At 41.6% G+C, this 16760-nt stretch overlaps 1 protein-coding gene across 1 annotated transcript in view; it reads right to left on the bottom strand.

The window, feature by feature from the left end:
* Positions 1-12154: 12154 nt before the first annotated feature.
* Mrc1 (mannose receptor C-type 1) overlaps positions 12155-16760 on the bottom strand; it is a 91260-nt gene continuing 86654 nt past the window's right edge. The window contains exons 27-30 of the mRNA XM_038333709.1: positions 16375-16488; positions 15675-15839; positions 14473-14514; positions 12155-13243 (exon numbers count right to left, since the gene is read on the bottom strand). Coding sequence (XP_038189637.1) covers positions 12990-13243; positions 14473-14514; positions 15675-15839; positions 16375-16488 — 575 coding nt within the window. The 3' untranslated portion in view covers positions 12155-12989. The remainder of the gene's footprint in view (positions 13244-14472; positions 14515-15674; positions 15840-16374; positions 16489-16760) is intronic.

Here is a 16760-nt window from a genome sequence, read left to right on the forward strand (position 1 = left end):
TACGTATAAACTATTGGCAACATTAGTACAAAATAGATCAAATTGCCAAATTGATTTTTTTTTAACCCAACTGATATCCCCTAAGCTGTTATAACTTCAGGCAAGGTTATTTGACCTGACTTTCCCTGTGGCAGGAGCCATAAAAATTCTTTTGCATGAGATGTCCTTGCCACAGCAAGGCTGAGAAATGGCTGTGAGCACCAGAGATTATTAATGGGACAGCAACAGATATAAATAAACAAGTTCTGAAGTGGCCCTTATCTTCCCCCAGCCTCTAACCCTCCTCTCCCATTTGTGAGTAATATTCCTAGAACTTACGGCCTCGTCCAGTTATTTATTTGGTCTGCTCTTCCTTCACAAATTTAGTATTATTATTTGCCTGAAAAATATAAAAGTATCACACTTCCGTCACTTTTTTAGACTTCACTCTGCTGTAAGGATCCCCGTGCTATGAGGAAAAACTCTAGATCTTTTCTCGTTGCAAATCAGCTCCTGACATAAGTGAGTTCCCAAATGCAGTCAAAGGGCCTGTACGGAGTTGCCTGGAGGGAGGCATTCGGGGTCTTCTTCCTCTCACCCTCGATGTAATATCTGTTTCTTCACGATTCTGCGGTTGAGGAACTTGATAGAGGCGAGAACAGTGATGAGCGGAGCAACTGCAGTAAGATTCTGCTTTTGTTGTTCTCAGTGCTGACGATTTTAGAAAAAATAGAAGGCCCCTAGTACCACACTGGTCCCAAGGCCTTCGTATCTCAGAGAGGGGAACAAGGAGGTTCAGGGAAGCCCATTAACCTTTGCTGACCCGGCTTCCAGGACGCTCCTGCTCCTGATGCTGCCTCGGGTGCACACTGACACTTGGTTTTGGGTTGTTCCGGCCTTTGGTTTGGCTCCACCTCATGGCCACTTTCACTACCTCCTGACCCCTTTTTTTTGTCCTCTTGCCCAGGAAGGAAACACAGGCAGATAAAAGTCCTTGCTCTCCTATCATTTTCTTTTTTTTCCTTTCAAGGTTATCATGATTCCTCGATAACTCATTGCCCATCCATTGCTCAGATTCTGTCTCTGTTTCTTGGGCTGTAGGATAAGCCACACGATGGTCCTAAATTTTCTGTGAGAGTGACTATCTTAGTTACTGTTCTGTTGCTGTGAAGAGACTCCGTGACCCAGGCAACTTATAAAAGAAAGCATTTCATTGGAGGCTTGCCTACAGTTTCAGAGGGTGACTTCCATACCCACATGGTGAGGGCACCACAGCAGGGGGGCAGGCTTGGTGCTGGAAAGGTAACTGAGAGCTTCTTTCTATCTTATCCCCAAGTTGGAGGGAAACAAAGTAATTCTGGGCCTGGTGTGGGTTTTTGATATCTCAAAGCCCATCCCTAGTGACCCACCTCCAACAAAGCCACACCTCCTAATCCTTCCTAAACAGTCCACCAACAGGGAACCAACCATTCAAATATATGAGTCTGGGTGGGGGGGAGGGATTTTCATTTAAACCACCACAGTGATGGTAGAAACTGATCTTCAGAGCATAACTGATGACAGCTGTGGCTGCAGGCACGTGATCAAGCCAGCTCAAATTCAAACATGGATAAGGTAAGGCTAGCGAATTCTCACCCTTAGCAAAGGAGCTATTGTTAATTAGATGGCTACTGAAGCCGGCGGGGGGGTGGGGGGGGGGAGGAATTGATTTTCTTCATTGATGCAGTCCCTGAAAGGGGCTCCAGTAGCTGTTCCTACATTCATTCACATAAAAACAGCGCTAAGCAGACTTTGCGGGTTTAAAAAGAACAAAACAACAAAAATCATGAGGTTGAAATTGGGAAGAAAAAAATGGTATGGGTGAAAGGAATAACTTGGAGAGAAAGGAATGTAGATTTTATTAAAACATGCTATATGCGCGTAAGAAATTCTCAAACAATGAAAAAATTAAAGAGAAGGATATTCACTGCTCTGTGGGAATCCTTAACACATTATTGAGGACAGAAAACTTAGAGCAAAAAAAAGTTAAATTGACTCTGAACTTTATTATAACATGGAACCATCTATGTGAAATCAAGTGAACCACACAGGTTAGGGCTGTCCTTGAACAAAATGGCTGTCACTGGGCACCAACTGGCATTCAGTCACAGCTGTCAAGAAGTCCTCAGGAGTCGGACTGGACCCGCAAAGTAGGTCAGAGGATATTCTGGTTCATTAATAGACAGATCTCCAAGTATAAATGTATCTTCTTATGTGTATGCAGGCAGACATATATGTGTATAGAGAGATGTATTTATATATGTCTATTTTTAGATATGTATCTTAGTAAGATTATAAAAATTGTGAAGGCTGAGCATTCCAAGACTTTTCTGCAAACTGAAGACCCAGAGGAGCAGGTGGCAGAATTCAGTCTAAGTTCTAAGACCCACAGCTAGTAACGTGACTTATAGTCCAAACACAGTCAAGTCTGAAGCTCCCAGATCAAACAGGGTGACCAGAAGCAAAAGGGTGGACTCATTTTGCTCCTCCCTTGGTTCTTTTCAGGTCCGCAGTGGACAGGGAGACACCCAGCCACACTGAAAGGCAAGCAAGCTCCACTATTGATTCTTCCCGATCTCAGTGGGGTGTGGTGACATGTGCCAGTAATCTTAGCACTTGGGAGGCTGAGCAGGACCTACTGTGCCTTGTTCTACGAGAACTCACTCTCATGTGCTGGGGCTTTTTAGCTTTTATCTTAGCCTATGTGAGATTTCTTGGCAGGGATGTTCTCTTGGCTAAACCGTTCTGCTTCTCGTGAAGGAGCAAGTGTTTTGTAAGCAGTTCTTTGGTATCCTGAGGCTTGGCACTGCACGACATACTTGGTTGAAGACAGTCCAAAAGAACACAGTGGCTTGGACTGTCCAAGGATCAACTTCAGCAAAGGTGACCTGATACAGCCTCTACTTGGTCAGCTTATTCTCCTCACTCCTGTCCATGTGCAGCGCCCACAGTTTTGTTGCCCTTCAAGGATGAAATCTGACTTTTAAATAAAACAAGAAAAGAACAAAACAAACAGGAAAGCTGTCCACACTGTGAGGGGGTGCAGAGGGGAGCTTGGGCTTCGGCGGCTCAAGCTGGCTGAGGTGCTCAGAACATGTGCCAGATTCCTAGCTACTTGGCAGTAGATCCAAGTCAGCTGCTCAGGCTAAGGTCCCGACTGAGTCTGCTTTCTTCATGTACTGTAGGTTTTGCCTGGAGGAGTTGTACCCCTGCAAAAGTCAAAGGCGGAGTCCCACCTGTGATACAGAGGTCACAGGTGCCTGAGACTCATTGCTGACACATTCAGTCAGGTTGCTATGTATCCCCGGACAGAGGGCTGTCAGCAGAGGTTGCAGAGTGCATTCAACATGGATGCCCCTGTTCTGAAAGAAGTATTTATTTAATGACCCATTCCTAGTTATAGTCAGGCCGAGGAACTAGCTCAGTGAATAAAGTGTTTCCCAGGCAAGTGCCAGGACCTAAGTTCCATCCCCAGAACCTACATTTTAAAAAGGTAGCACACACTTGTAATTCCAGGTCTGGGGAGGCAGAGACAGGGAGCTTGTTGATTAAACAGCCCAACCTACTTGGTGAATTCCAGTGAGAAACCCTGTCTCAAAACAAACAAACAAACAAACAAACAAAGAAAACCTGGACAAACTTAAGAAGTAATACCTATGATAGACCTCATCATTTGGCTTCCACACATACATGTTATCACCCTTCCCACATACAAACACATATATTAAAGTAATAAGAGGAAATAAAACTCAGAAGCACAGAGTAAGGTGCATTGCCCAAAGCGCAAAACCTTACTAGTCAAATAAACGATTCTATTCAAAGAAGTGGATTCCTACAGAACATCAGCCCTTCTCCACTGGACACTTAAGTCCTCCCTCACCCACCAGTGCAAGAGCTAGGACCTCTGACTTTGGAATCAATCCTGATGGTAGTATATGGCAAAGAAGCAATGTATAGAATCCCACGAGGCTCATCCACACTAGATGAGCACCAAATCATTACCATATTATAACAAAGGGGACCTTGATCTCCACACATTTGAGGAGATAATATCCCTTCAAACTGTGTATTGCCATTTCTAAGAAGCTGCTGCGGTTTCTACTTCTGCCTTTTTTTTTTTCAAATAGAGAATAAAGCTGTGTTAGCAAGATTTGCTCATTCTGTGCTCTCAGCACAGAAGTTCCTGCTTCCTTCCTTTTAGGAGATGAGCAGCGCTCTGACCCAGGAATTCTGAGGTTCTCCTGAGGTCAGCATCACTATGAAGACACACTTCACTCTTCTCATCAGTAAGGCAGCGACGTGATTCTATTTACAGAGATGTAAGTTCTGCCCCAGAACTACAGAAACCCCGACCATTCTTCTCTTGGAGTTCATACTCCAGGATTAGACAAATGAGATGTATTTGCTTGCATATCCTCATTAGTGGTGCTGATGACAGGGACCTGGGAACAGTGTAACACCAGGAAAGGGAGGAAGCTCAGGGGAAACATGTTGTGTTACCAACTTTCCATCACTACAACACAATCCTGGAGTCTTCATTTATAAAGAGGAAAAAGCTCTTTTTCATGTGTGGTACCTCATGTCTGTAACCCCAATACTCAGGTGCCGAGACATGAGGGCCATGAAAATTTAGGGACAGAATAAGTCACATACTAATTCTGGGCTAGCTTGGCATATACAACAAGACCATGGCTCAAAATGAGAGACAAGGAGGAGAAAGAAACAGAGGAAAATGGAGGGAAACAAAAATGGAAGAAGAAGGAAAGCTATTTTTGATCATGGTGTTAAAGCTCCCAGCCTATGGCTAAGTAGACCCGGCACTGTTCTATTGCTGTGTAGAGAGACACCATGACCAAAGCATTTAATTATGGGCTTGCTCATAGTTTCAGAGAATAGTCCATTATCTCGATGGCAACATACAGGTGGACATAGTTCTATATCCTGATCCATACAGAGAGAGAGAGAATTGGAAGCTAGCATTGACTTTTGTAACTACAAAGCCCGCCCACCCCCCGCCCAGTGATATACTTCTTTCGAAATGGCCACACCTCTTAATCCTTGTAATCCTTTCAAACAGCTCCGCTCCATGGTGATTAAGCATTCAAATATATGAGCCTATAGGGGCCATTCTTATTTAAATCATCAAGGAGCCTATGTTAAGGCAACATGTGTGGAAGGGGCATATGACACAGCAAAGCCAGTCCATCAAGATCCAGAGAACAAAGATGAAGGGGTAGGGACTGGTGGGCAGAGCCGGGGGCCCCATATTTGCTTTCAAGAATATACCTTTAAGTTCCAAGGAGTTTTCACAAGGTCTTATCTTCCAAAAGTTCCCTCATTTCCCAATAATGCTACTCTGGTACCAGGACTGGGGACCATTTATCTATGCCAAGCCCTGGAGCTGAATTTGGCACCTATAATTCCTGACAGAGGAAAAGTGGAGATGTTCTTGGGCTGTGCCCTTGAGTTATGAGAGACTTCTAACACTTTAGAGAAATACTATTTTCACCTGATATGGCTTCAAACAGTGTTTGACAAATTGGCAGACTAAGGAAAGCCTTCTTTAGGCTCTCCATAGAAGCTGACTAAAATACAGGTTTCAGGGCTCTGATCAAGGTACTTCATCAAAATTCCAAGCATGGACTCACAGGAAGGGGACCTTTAAACAGGCTCCAAGGACTCTAGCGTACAGCAGGGTGGAGATCCCCACCACTACCACCAAAACCATGAACCATGGGCAGAGGAGTTTGGAAGTTCTTGTCCTTACAGAAAGTAAATATACACACATTATTTTAAATAAATAAAATCTGAAAATCGGCAAGGAAAAGCCTGGTAGTTACGAAGGGTTCTTTAACATCCCCAGGGTACTAGACCCCAAACAAGAAAGCTGTCCGACTGAAGGTTTCCACTTAGCACTCAGGACTAGCTCAAGAGCAATAGTTGTTACCAAACAAAAGTAGCAGCACTTAGGGTCTCCAGTCAAGCAAAGGACCTTTCTAATGTCACTGTCACCTTCTCTTAAAAGAATTGACTGTCAGGGGGGGCCCTTCCAAATGAAACAATGCTACTTACAGAATGCCAAAGAACTTCTAATACCAAAACATGCATTCCTGGTACTTGGTGGTGTGGTTTGGGTAAAATTTCCCACTGAAACCATCTCCTCCTGATACATTCCTATGATAATATTTATTGAGACTTAATCAAAAACAATATTTTAAAGGCCATTTTCTTATGTGATATTTGGACTTGATATGTATTCCCAACAAAAGACCAGAAACAGGAAAAAGGCAATAATACGATGATTTTTGGTCAAATCCCATCTTCAACAAAAATTGGTTATTTTTTGAGCAGTCATGCTACTCTAGGGAACTTGCCTCCTGCTCATCCTATAACTGTGAGAGCCATCACTGCATTCACTTCTCAGGAATCCAGACTAATCAGGAATGTTGAGGAAGAATTCACACTATCAGCTAGGACTTTTTAAATATCATTTCTTTGTATCTGAGGCCCTTTGCGCTGCTGTAATAGAAGTAGGTAACTTAAAAGAACAGAACTACTTTCCTACAGTTCTCCAGAAGAAGTTCACATTCAATGGACGAGCATCCTGCTAGAGCCCCCTACATGACGCTTCAGAGGAGGACAGCTTGATCCTCATGTAGTAGAAGGCACAAGCACAGAAGATCTGAATCTGTGTGGTGACTCTCTCCTAAGGAAGTCAACCACAACTCCAAAGCAGGGGTCCCACAAAACAGCCTGTCTGTCCACACTATCCCATTAACTACTAGGTTTCAGTACTGCTTTAGTAGGGTGCCAGTCAAACCACAGAATGTCAATCAAGACACTCACTACCCTGTAGAACTGATTGGAACTTTGCTTCCGATTTTTGCTTTTATAAACATATATAGACAGAGGCCAGAGGACAATCTCAAATGTCACCCTCAGGAATGCCATCCACCTTCTTGGAATAATTGTCTCTCACTGACATGGAGATCACAGATTAGGCTGAACTGACTGACCATTGAGCCTTGGGATTACAAGTGTGAACCACCATGCTGACATAGATTCTGAGGATCTGGGAATCAAGATTGGGTCTTCACACTTTCCAGGCAAAACTGAGACACACACACACACACACACACACACACACACACACACACACACACACACTTTAAATGACAGTTTCTTCATACTTTTCAGGCAAAATTGAGACACACACACACACACACCTTAACTGGTAGTTTCTTTGGTTCTCTTGAGTCCCACTCCCAGATTCCAATCTAAGAGGTTGGAGGTGAGGGCTTAGTGATTACAATCACAACCTAAGACTCATGTTTAGTGAAACTGGCTCTCCCTGATATCTCAGCTGAGAAAGCCTCACTAACACAGGCCTTTTATTCTCTTAGTCATACAAAGGTTTGCAAAGAAAGAACCTGCCGACTCTAGCTTGCTACAGAACAGGCAATAATGTATTGATTTCTGATCATTGTGTGTCTGGGCATATCACAGTTCTGTCACATGGACTAGGGAGACCATTGAGCCTGATTCCCTGTGGCTGTGCTCGATCATGGCCCAGGATTCAGATGTATATAAAGCAGACATGGCTCTTAAAATTAGGCCAGGTCATGCAGGAAGCTTTCATTATTCGGTAACCTCTGGTAGGTCACGTGAGCACAGCCTGACTCACACACATGAGGGCTCTGAATGCAGGAGGAGAATGGGAAGTCCATCAGAGTCTACAGCAGAGTCCCAGCCCAGCTCTCCCTCCACACCCCTCTCCCTTTCTGCTCAAGGCTCTTGTCCATCCAAGCAGCTCTCTCAAGCTCCACCTCTACCATCCACCTTCCCCAAGAAGCTCTCCATTCTAAGACCCTTTTCAGGGATATATTCTAATGTCTTTTCCAAGACACTGTTCCTGGCATTCAGAGAAATGCTACTGCCTCTTATATTTTAGACCCACTGGCTTATATGGGTCTCATTCTTCCAGGAACCTAGCAGGGACTTCACATAGTTGTGGGATTTTGTTGTTGTTATTGTTGTTGGTGGTGATTGTTAGTATTTAGGCATCTGTACTGAGAGGATATATCCTCCACTGCAGCCACTAAGAGCACCTCCTGTGCATATTTGCTATGCTTCTTTTTAAAAGGTGGGCTTGCCCACCTCCTCTCTCTCCCTCTCTCTTTTTCTTCTTCTCTCTTTCTCTTCCACCACTCTAGTCCCCAGGGACTTGTCTCCGCTCCTTCACCACCTTCTCTGCCTGCTTCTCGCTCCTCTTCCAATAAAGCCCCTATGTGAACCTTGTGACTTCTCTTCATGGCGTTGGTTTTTTTCAGATTACAATGGTGGTGGTGGTGGTGGTGGTGGTGGTGGTGGTGGTAAGGGGAGTCTTGTTCTACAGCCACGGCTTGTCTCAGACTCAGTCTCCCTGCCTCAGCTAGGAGGGCATCACCATACCTGGTTACTACAGTCATGTTTTCCAAATAAAGATTTTACAAGATATTTTAACTATAGTAGTTTTAATTTTTCATCAAAAAGTATTTTTGTTCATTTTTTGAGATAGCATCTATCTTTGTAGCCTGAATGTCCTAATGCTCACTGTGTAGCCCAGAAACATTTCAGTGCACAGAAGATTAGCCAGCCTCAGCCTCTCAAGCTCTGGGATAACAAGCTTGCACCATCACACCGCACAATATATTGCCCTAGAGTCTTCATTTCAGCTGCTCTCACATCTTTCTCTTCCACTGAATAGTGAAGGGATGACCTTGAGCACTAGAGGGAATCAAGGCAAATTGAGATTGGAATAAAATTACGTGTTTGTGAATATAGAAGAGGTATATAAGTCAAGATCCAACCATGGATACAAAACCTAGAGGGAGCTTGCAGTGGTAGCAAACTCCTGTTATCTCAGCACTTGGGAGGCAGAGACAAGAGGATACAGATTCATCAACAGCCTAGTAAATCCATGTCTCTAAAAAGAAAGACGGGGGAAGAGAATAGGAAATATTAGCAATGAAAGTGAGACAAAGACTGTCTTATTCGGTCATACCAGAATGGCTAAGCTGCCTAGGTGCATAAGTCAAGTCATCAGGAAAGGAGGACCAGGGGAGAACTGGAGTTTGCTTGGTCAAAGCTGTGCTCCATGCAGAACTCTCTTTCTTCCAGTTATCACAACTAAGAAACTCCATTTCTGATGTCTGAGTGACTGTAAATATTTTCTTAGAGCAAAACAGCAAACAGGAAGTACATCAGGAGATTAATTTCTAACAGTAATATACAACTGTATGCAGCTTGTGATGTTTGCTGTCATTGTCTGATCTCAAGGATTTGGTTAACTTCTCATGATCTCTCTATATTTTATCATTTTCACTGTTGTATCTGTGTCTTGTATTCTTTCTTTTGAAGATTGCCTTCCCAGGTACAATCTTAAACCTTGAATATGCCCCTGCAGACAGCAGACCGACATGCCTCTCTGCTCAGTCAATACCTGTAGTATGACCCATCGACACGCCCACCGCATTGTCGTAAAGTGCTGACCCGTTGACATGCCTACAACATTGTCGTAAAGTGCTGATCTGTCGACACGCCCACCACATTGTAGTAAAGTGCTGACCCGTTGACATGCTCACCACATTGTCGTAAAGTGCTGATGGTGGGTCTGCAGCTCCACTTTCTGGGATCAGGAACTACTTTTTACATATGTGTGAATCTACAAAGGAGGCACCATGCCCAGCTGATCTATGTTACAACAGAATGGACCAGTGCATAAGCAGAAGCTTTAGTGGATGCTGAAAGATACAGGAGCAACCCAGACTCTATCAATCACCTACAATTTTAGAATTCAAGTTGTACTCGATTCATGTTTTTTTTTTTTTTTAATTTGACTAGGAGAAAGAGTGCTTAAGAATCTTCTGGCTGCTGAACAGTGTTGAAAGCCAGAAGCTAGTCTAAGACCAGTGAGGAGTTCAACAGCTTTGAAACAGCTAATCTCAGGGACAATCTTCCAGTTAAAAACATGTGCATACACCAAACCCATGATAACAGCCCAAACCATAAGAGAATGAGGAAGATCCACACAGAAACTGCTCTTTTCTGCCCAAGACCCCCTGTTGAATGCACCTCTGATAAACTAGTGGAGTCTTGGATGGGCACCTGCATACAGGAGATGTCTATTTGGTTGTGTGCTCCAGGGGAGAATGTGAGTGTGAAATACAATATTCAGCAGCCCTGTCAAACAAAGTTGTTCCTTGAAATGACAGTATTTATAGATCTGCGATGGACACTGTAGTACAAAGTATTTTCTATAAAAATATAACCCTAAATTACAATGAATTGATGTGCATAAAAAACTGTAAGCCATGCTCACTTGTGTATTTCCCGTTTCATACTTGCTATTCTTTTCATGTATCTCAAGGAGGATGTGTGGGGCAGGAACACACATCCACACAGAGAAAGGAATCTTCTCCTTCACGTCATTTCCCAGTCACTGCTTTGACACTGTGGCCGTTATTTCTTTTGGAACATGCTCAATTTGAATAGGTTTCATTTTCACCAATAAAATGAAAAGCAGTTTGCTTTCTATTCTTTGATGTGCAGAAGGGAGCTATTTGTGTCCAACAGCATCTCTCATGATTCCCCACATCTCAATTCCCATTCCTTCTCCCTATCCCATGTGTAAGCGTGGGTCCTGGCAACTCCAACTTCATCACACCCCTACTCAGTCACTTGCTTTTTAACCTTTTTTTTAAATTGTGGGCTTTCTTGAAAACATAATTACTCTATCCTTTTTTTTTATAAAAACCCACAAGGACACATGCACACAAACCCCCCAAAAATTCTAGTATGTTGTGATAGTACAAACTATACTTCTTAAACTGGGGAGATTGAAGCTAGAGGACTCCAGCAATCTAAGTCCAGCTTAGGCTATATAGTGAGTTTAAAGCCAGCCCAGAATGCATAGCAAGACTGTACTTCAAAAAAAAAAAAAGCCAGAGAAACAAAGAAGGGAAAGGAAAGAATGCATTTTACATAATCTCCACCTCAGTAAAGCAGGACAAAGAGGCAAACCTTGGCTGAAAATTGTTGTGTATGAATGACCCCATAGTCAAGTAAAAGCTTAAGGCTGATTGTGCTAGCATATTACTGTAATCAGTATTGGAGATGCAATGGTTCAGGAACCGAGAATTTGAGGTCAGCCCAGAAAGATGTCTCAGAAGGTAAGGCACTTGACAGCCTGAGTTTGATCCCTATAATCCACATGATCCAAGGAGAGAACCAACTCCCATAAATGTCCTCTGACCTCCATATATGTGCCTGTGGCACATGGGTAAATGGGCACGCACACACACACACACACACACACACACACACACACACAAATGGTGCAGGAGGTCCTTCTGTATTTGTGTTGCTTTCATTGGTTAATAAAGAAACTGCTTTGGGCCTGGTGATAGGGCAGAGCTTAGGTGGGTGGGTGGGGGAGACAGAACTGAATTCTGAGAGGAAGAAAGCAGAAGCAGAGAGCCGCCATGGAGATGCCAGGTCAGACATGATAAATCTTACCCGGTAAGCCATGACCTTGTGGTTATATACAGATGATTAGAAATGGGTTAAATCAAGATGTGAGAGTTAGCCAATAAGAAGTTAGAGCTAATGGGCCAGACAGTGTTTAAATGAATACAGCTTCTGTGTGATTATTTCAGGAGTAAGCTAGTCGGGCGGACAAACAAGGGGTCCTGCTCTCCCTGTAGCCCAGAAACACACAGAGAAAGTTACCAAGTCGCACATATATACACATAAATACAAATACATCTTAAAAAGTTTAAAAAGCCTAGGACTACATAGACTCTGTCTTAAAACAACCAAACAAACCTAAGAAGAGGCTGTGGGGTAACTGTAGGAAATTTGAAACCTACAAAATATTTCACAATTGACATAAAACTTTATCTAAAGCAATATTTTTAAATAAAAAGAAATTACTAGAGTGGAAGAGGGTCACTTGGATGTCTCATTCTCAGCAGCGGGACCTTTGATTGTTGGATCCTGAGTTGCATCACTGTTGAGATGAAGGATCTTAGATGATTATGCAACTTTTATAAAAGAATGTGCCTTCTACATCATTCAAGAAGGGAAAAGTTTAAGATGGCATTTCTCTACAAATAATTCATTTATTTTAATAGTAAAATGTAAAGTAACTAAATTGTGTACCCAAGCAAATTTATACTTAACAAGATCACAAAAATCCAGTAAAAATAGATGTCATCTTTAATGCTTATTTCACATTAATTCATCACATTAATTAGATAATAAATAGAGGTATTTATTATCTAAGTACACCCTACGCAAATTTACATTTTTTTCACATAGTCACCTTCCTGATATACATACAACAGGACACAGAATGCATTTGCAACATTCAGCTTATCACACCTTGCCTGGGACAAACAAGAGTCTCAGTAGCTTTATTATTTGACAGGTGGATAAACACAGTTCTCAATAACTAGCATGAATCATGACTACTAGAAAAGAAACTGAGTACACACTCTTATTCCATCTGGGGTTATGTGCACTTATTTATTTTAACATGGTCTTCTAATTGTTGAGTTACAATTAGGAGCATAAACTTATTTCTAGGAGCTCCTTAAAATACCCCAAGTGGCTAAGGTAGTTATTTCTAGAGCTCTTGAAATTTGCAGAGTTGACATGAGAGACCTACCACCAATGTAGCGGTGTTGAGATTGTAGTGCTGTGTATTCACCTAGGTATTTTCAAAAGTGGTACTCAACATGGTTACCACTCTTAAAAAAAATATTGCCAGACTAGAAAATGAGCAATTGTTGTTTCCATGAGGCGAAGAAAAAAGACAGACTGCTGCAACCCAGTGCTAATTTTAAAAGAAACAATCACACTGAAGTGACAAATAAAAACTTTAGTTAGAACTGCATGAAATTAAAATATAAGACAGTCGCACTACGACACTAGATGACTGCGTGCTCGTTCTGTTCGATGTTGCCCATGAGATCTTTCGTGTCACTTGTTCCTGGACTCTGATGACCGTCAAAGTAGAGCGTGTTCTCAAAGGTGGCCTCCTGCGGTATGTGCAGCACGCGCCTTTTCTTATAGAGGAAATATGCAGCAACACCGGCACCCATCAGAATCAGGAGGACCACGATGACCACTCCAGCTGCTCTGGAAGACCCCTTGGGTGGAGGATCCATCTTCCTTTGGTCAGCTATAGACAAATCAAGTCATTGAGGGGGACAAAGGTTTGACACTATGGAAAACATTAGAGCTGATCTTGCTGGGAGGCTCTGATGCGTGAATATTCTTTCAAACAGTATTTGCCACAAGATGTGAAAGCAGAAGTCAGTGTGACATGGAGGAAACTTTAACATGTTCAGATGCTGCCTTAGTTCTTGGACTATTTCATCTTTATTTAGTTTTTAAAATATTTCACCTCTATCTATAACACTGAAGTAGTTCATCAGTTGAAATTCATGCATATACCATGTGTCAAAATAATTGAAGGATGCCTGGAGGGGAGGCTCAGGGATTAGAGGCACTTAATGCTCTTCCAGAAAACCTGAGTTTGTTTCCTAGCACCCAGCCCTGATAGCTCACAACTCTAGTCCAGGAAGGAGATCTAATAGTTTCTCTAGCTCCTCCATGCAATCATTCATATATGGTAGCCTCTCACCCAGACACAACATGCCAATACATACAAACACACATTACAAAAAATAAAAATATTTAAAAATGAAATCATAAGGCTGCTTACAAATATACTTTCAGAAAGTAAGTAACATGGTGGTAGTGGTAGTTGTGGAAATTACAAACAAAACTTTAAAACTAGGGTAAAATAATAATGGAAATCTGAACTCCTAAATAAAATTAATAAACAAATGTTACCCATGAAATTAATAAGGTATTTACAGGCAAGCCATAAATCTCACCTTGAGTTTTTCTTTATCAACCACTAATAGAGGTAAAATAGGATTAGTGACCTAACTCGTGTTGTCTACAAAGACCTAGAAAGATTTTGAAGGAAATGTCTTCCATCAGATCTCACAAGGCAACTTTTTGTAATACAGCAACATCTTCAAGGACTTTTTAAGATTAAAATATCAATCTGACTCCAAATCTGCCTTTCTTAAACATGAAAGGTGCCCAACGACAGTTAGCATAAGCCATTCCACCAAAAGGGAAGGAAGAGAAACAGAGATATTATGGCTTTTTTAAAAAGGACTAATGGAAATTGTGACCCAGCCACAAAAGAAGCAAGATGTGACTGCCTCGCCGAATAAGGTACTGAGCCACGTGGCTAACATAGATAAGAATAATTGGCTAATATAAGTTATAAGAGTTAATAAGAAACCTGAGCTAATAGGCCAATCAGTTTATAACTAAAAAAAAATAAATAAAATGACTAATGGTCACCCTGAGATTTTATAATGATCTTACCTTTTGTTGTGATGGATGACTGTGTAGTTACAGAATCATGCACTGTTTAAAAGGAGAAAAATAAAGAAATCACTACATGACATGGATAAAGTACATTCATGTCAGAGATGCCTAGCATCATCCCCCATCATTAACTGTGGTGTGATGTGGTGATTTAACACAACACAGGAAAATGCAAGGATGGTGTGCATCTGTTCCTTCAGCGATTTACTAGCTACAGACATGTCTACCTATCCACCAGTTCACCCATCCATCTTTCTCTATGTCTTTCTATGCAACTGTAGCATCCTATACCTATGTGATATGTTTGAATACACTAGAAGAGTTTCAAATACGATCCTTCAAGTTTTATTTGAGGATTAAAACATCTAAACATGCTACAAAATCCACTGGCAGCTAAAGCATTCTAGTCTAAGGGTTTTGAAATCTAAACTGTTAAAAGACATTTGAGTGAGAAGTAAAACAGGACAGGAGCGTTGGTCCAGGACTGCTCCCCGCTTCACACTAAAGGACAGAGAGTCTTAAAGCAGAGCTATAGACTAAAATATCTATGCAGTTCCAAAACAACAAGACCTATTGAGGAAACGGAACTCCTTTATCTGATTGTTGGCTTACTTGCTTGCTTGATTCGTCATAGGAATCAAAGTCTGGGTCTTACCTAAGCCAAGCAAGTGATCTACCACGGATCTATATCCCAGTCCTCGTAATGTATTTATTTCAGATTCCAACTAATAATTTTCTCTTGAGAAAAAAGTAGCGTAAGATGGAAAGGCATAGAACTATCACCAACATCTCATCAGGAGCACATAGAGATTTCACAGTTGTTTTTCCTTTTGTGTTCTACCATTCAATCACAGAAGGAGACTGAGTTGGTTTTACATGGCTTAATCCTCTGACTTCTTAGGATGTGGACTAGTGACAGCTTTTCCCCTTCCTCTAGAGGGGAAACACTGTGGAGATGGGCTGTCCAGACTGCTTGCAACTTAGCAAAACATCACAAAAGTACCATAAGCCAGGCAGAGCTACTACCTCCTACTCAAAGTTACAGGTGGAGAGTGAGCCTCATGACAGAATGGATTCTCACCAATACTGGCAAAAGGCTAACAAAGAGGTTGCAACTACCCTAGTCTTATGCCAGCATGTTCCAGTTGAAAAGAAACGGTAGTCTGGGAACATATTATTATTCTGCAATTTTAACTTACTTTTTGGCATTTTACAAATAAATCCTTTATAGGAAGTACAGTGGATGTTATTCCAAAACCCAGAAGATGAAGATAAGACTACACAATCATTCCGTTCACCAGATGGGTCGCCCGTGTTCCAGTTGACAAAGGAGACGGGATTATTGTTCAACCAAAGCCACTTCCCTGGTCATCGACAAAAAAAGAAAAAACAACAACAAAAGCACAAGTTAAAAACAAACCTTCTTACATCCGTCTTCAGCATAAAATGTTTAAGCCTATTATTATTTTACACTAGAACCAATGGTTTCTACACCTCAAATTCTTCCAGGCAAGACACTAACAAGGAATTATTACAGGGAAGAAAAATAAGACTATATTTTTAAGATTGTTTTAGTTGAAAATTGATTTTTTACTTCACAGAAAAAAATTATATACTTATCTTTCTCTAAATTTTTTATTGTGGCAAAAAGAAAGGAAAATTGTTCTCTAAACATTCTTTAACTGACTACAGGAGAGTTTTTTAATTAACAACTTTCAGGGCTGGACAATTCGCGAGCCGTTTAAACTTTGAGTTATTGCAAATAAAGTATGATTTTAACTTTTCAGTCTAACCATAGATTAATCATTATTTAAGGCAAGGATCTCTGGATCCAAAATACTGTCTCATACGCAACACTTTATAATATTAGCTATTAAATAATGACTTAGCAAGAGTTACCTTCAACATTTCGGAACATGCCTATCCAAAAATTGGTTTTACTTTTAAGTGGCTCAACACGATATGACAGAAAACTGGATTCAGCAGCAGTTTCGATATAAGCCAGGGAGGCACCTGGAAAGCATGAGACGAGGAGGAGGATGAGGAGGATGAAGAGAGTAGCTGGAAATATTCCTATGAACAGTCCTGACGTGAAGGACAAATGCCAGCCTGAGCTGTGCTCAGGACACAGTACACTAGAGGAGGCTTAATTCAGTGCCATGCACAGAATCATTCAAAACGGGAGAGGAGAGCTGAACACCAGTCAGTCCACATACAACGGACAACTCACTATCAATCACCAGAATTAGCTATAATAGTAAAATCCTACAGGGTAGTAATAACTA

This window comes from Arvicola amphibius, chromosome 6 (genome assembly GCF_903992535.2).
Source record: "Arvicola amphibius chromosome 6, mArvAmp1.2, whole genome shotgun sequence".
NCBI classification, from domain to species: domain Eukaryota; kingdom Metazoa; phylum Chordata; class Mammalia; order Rodentia; family Cricetidae; genus Arvicola; species Arvicola amphibius.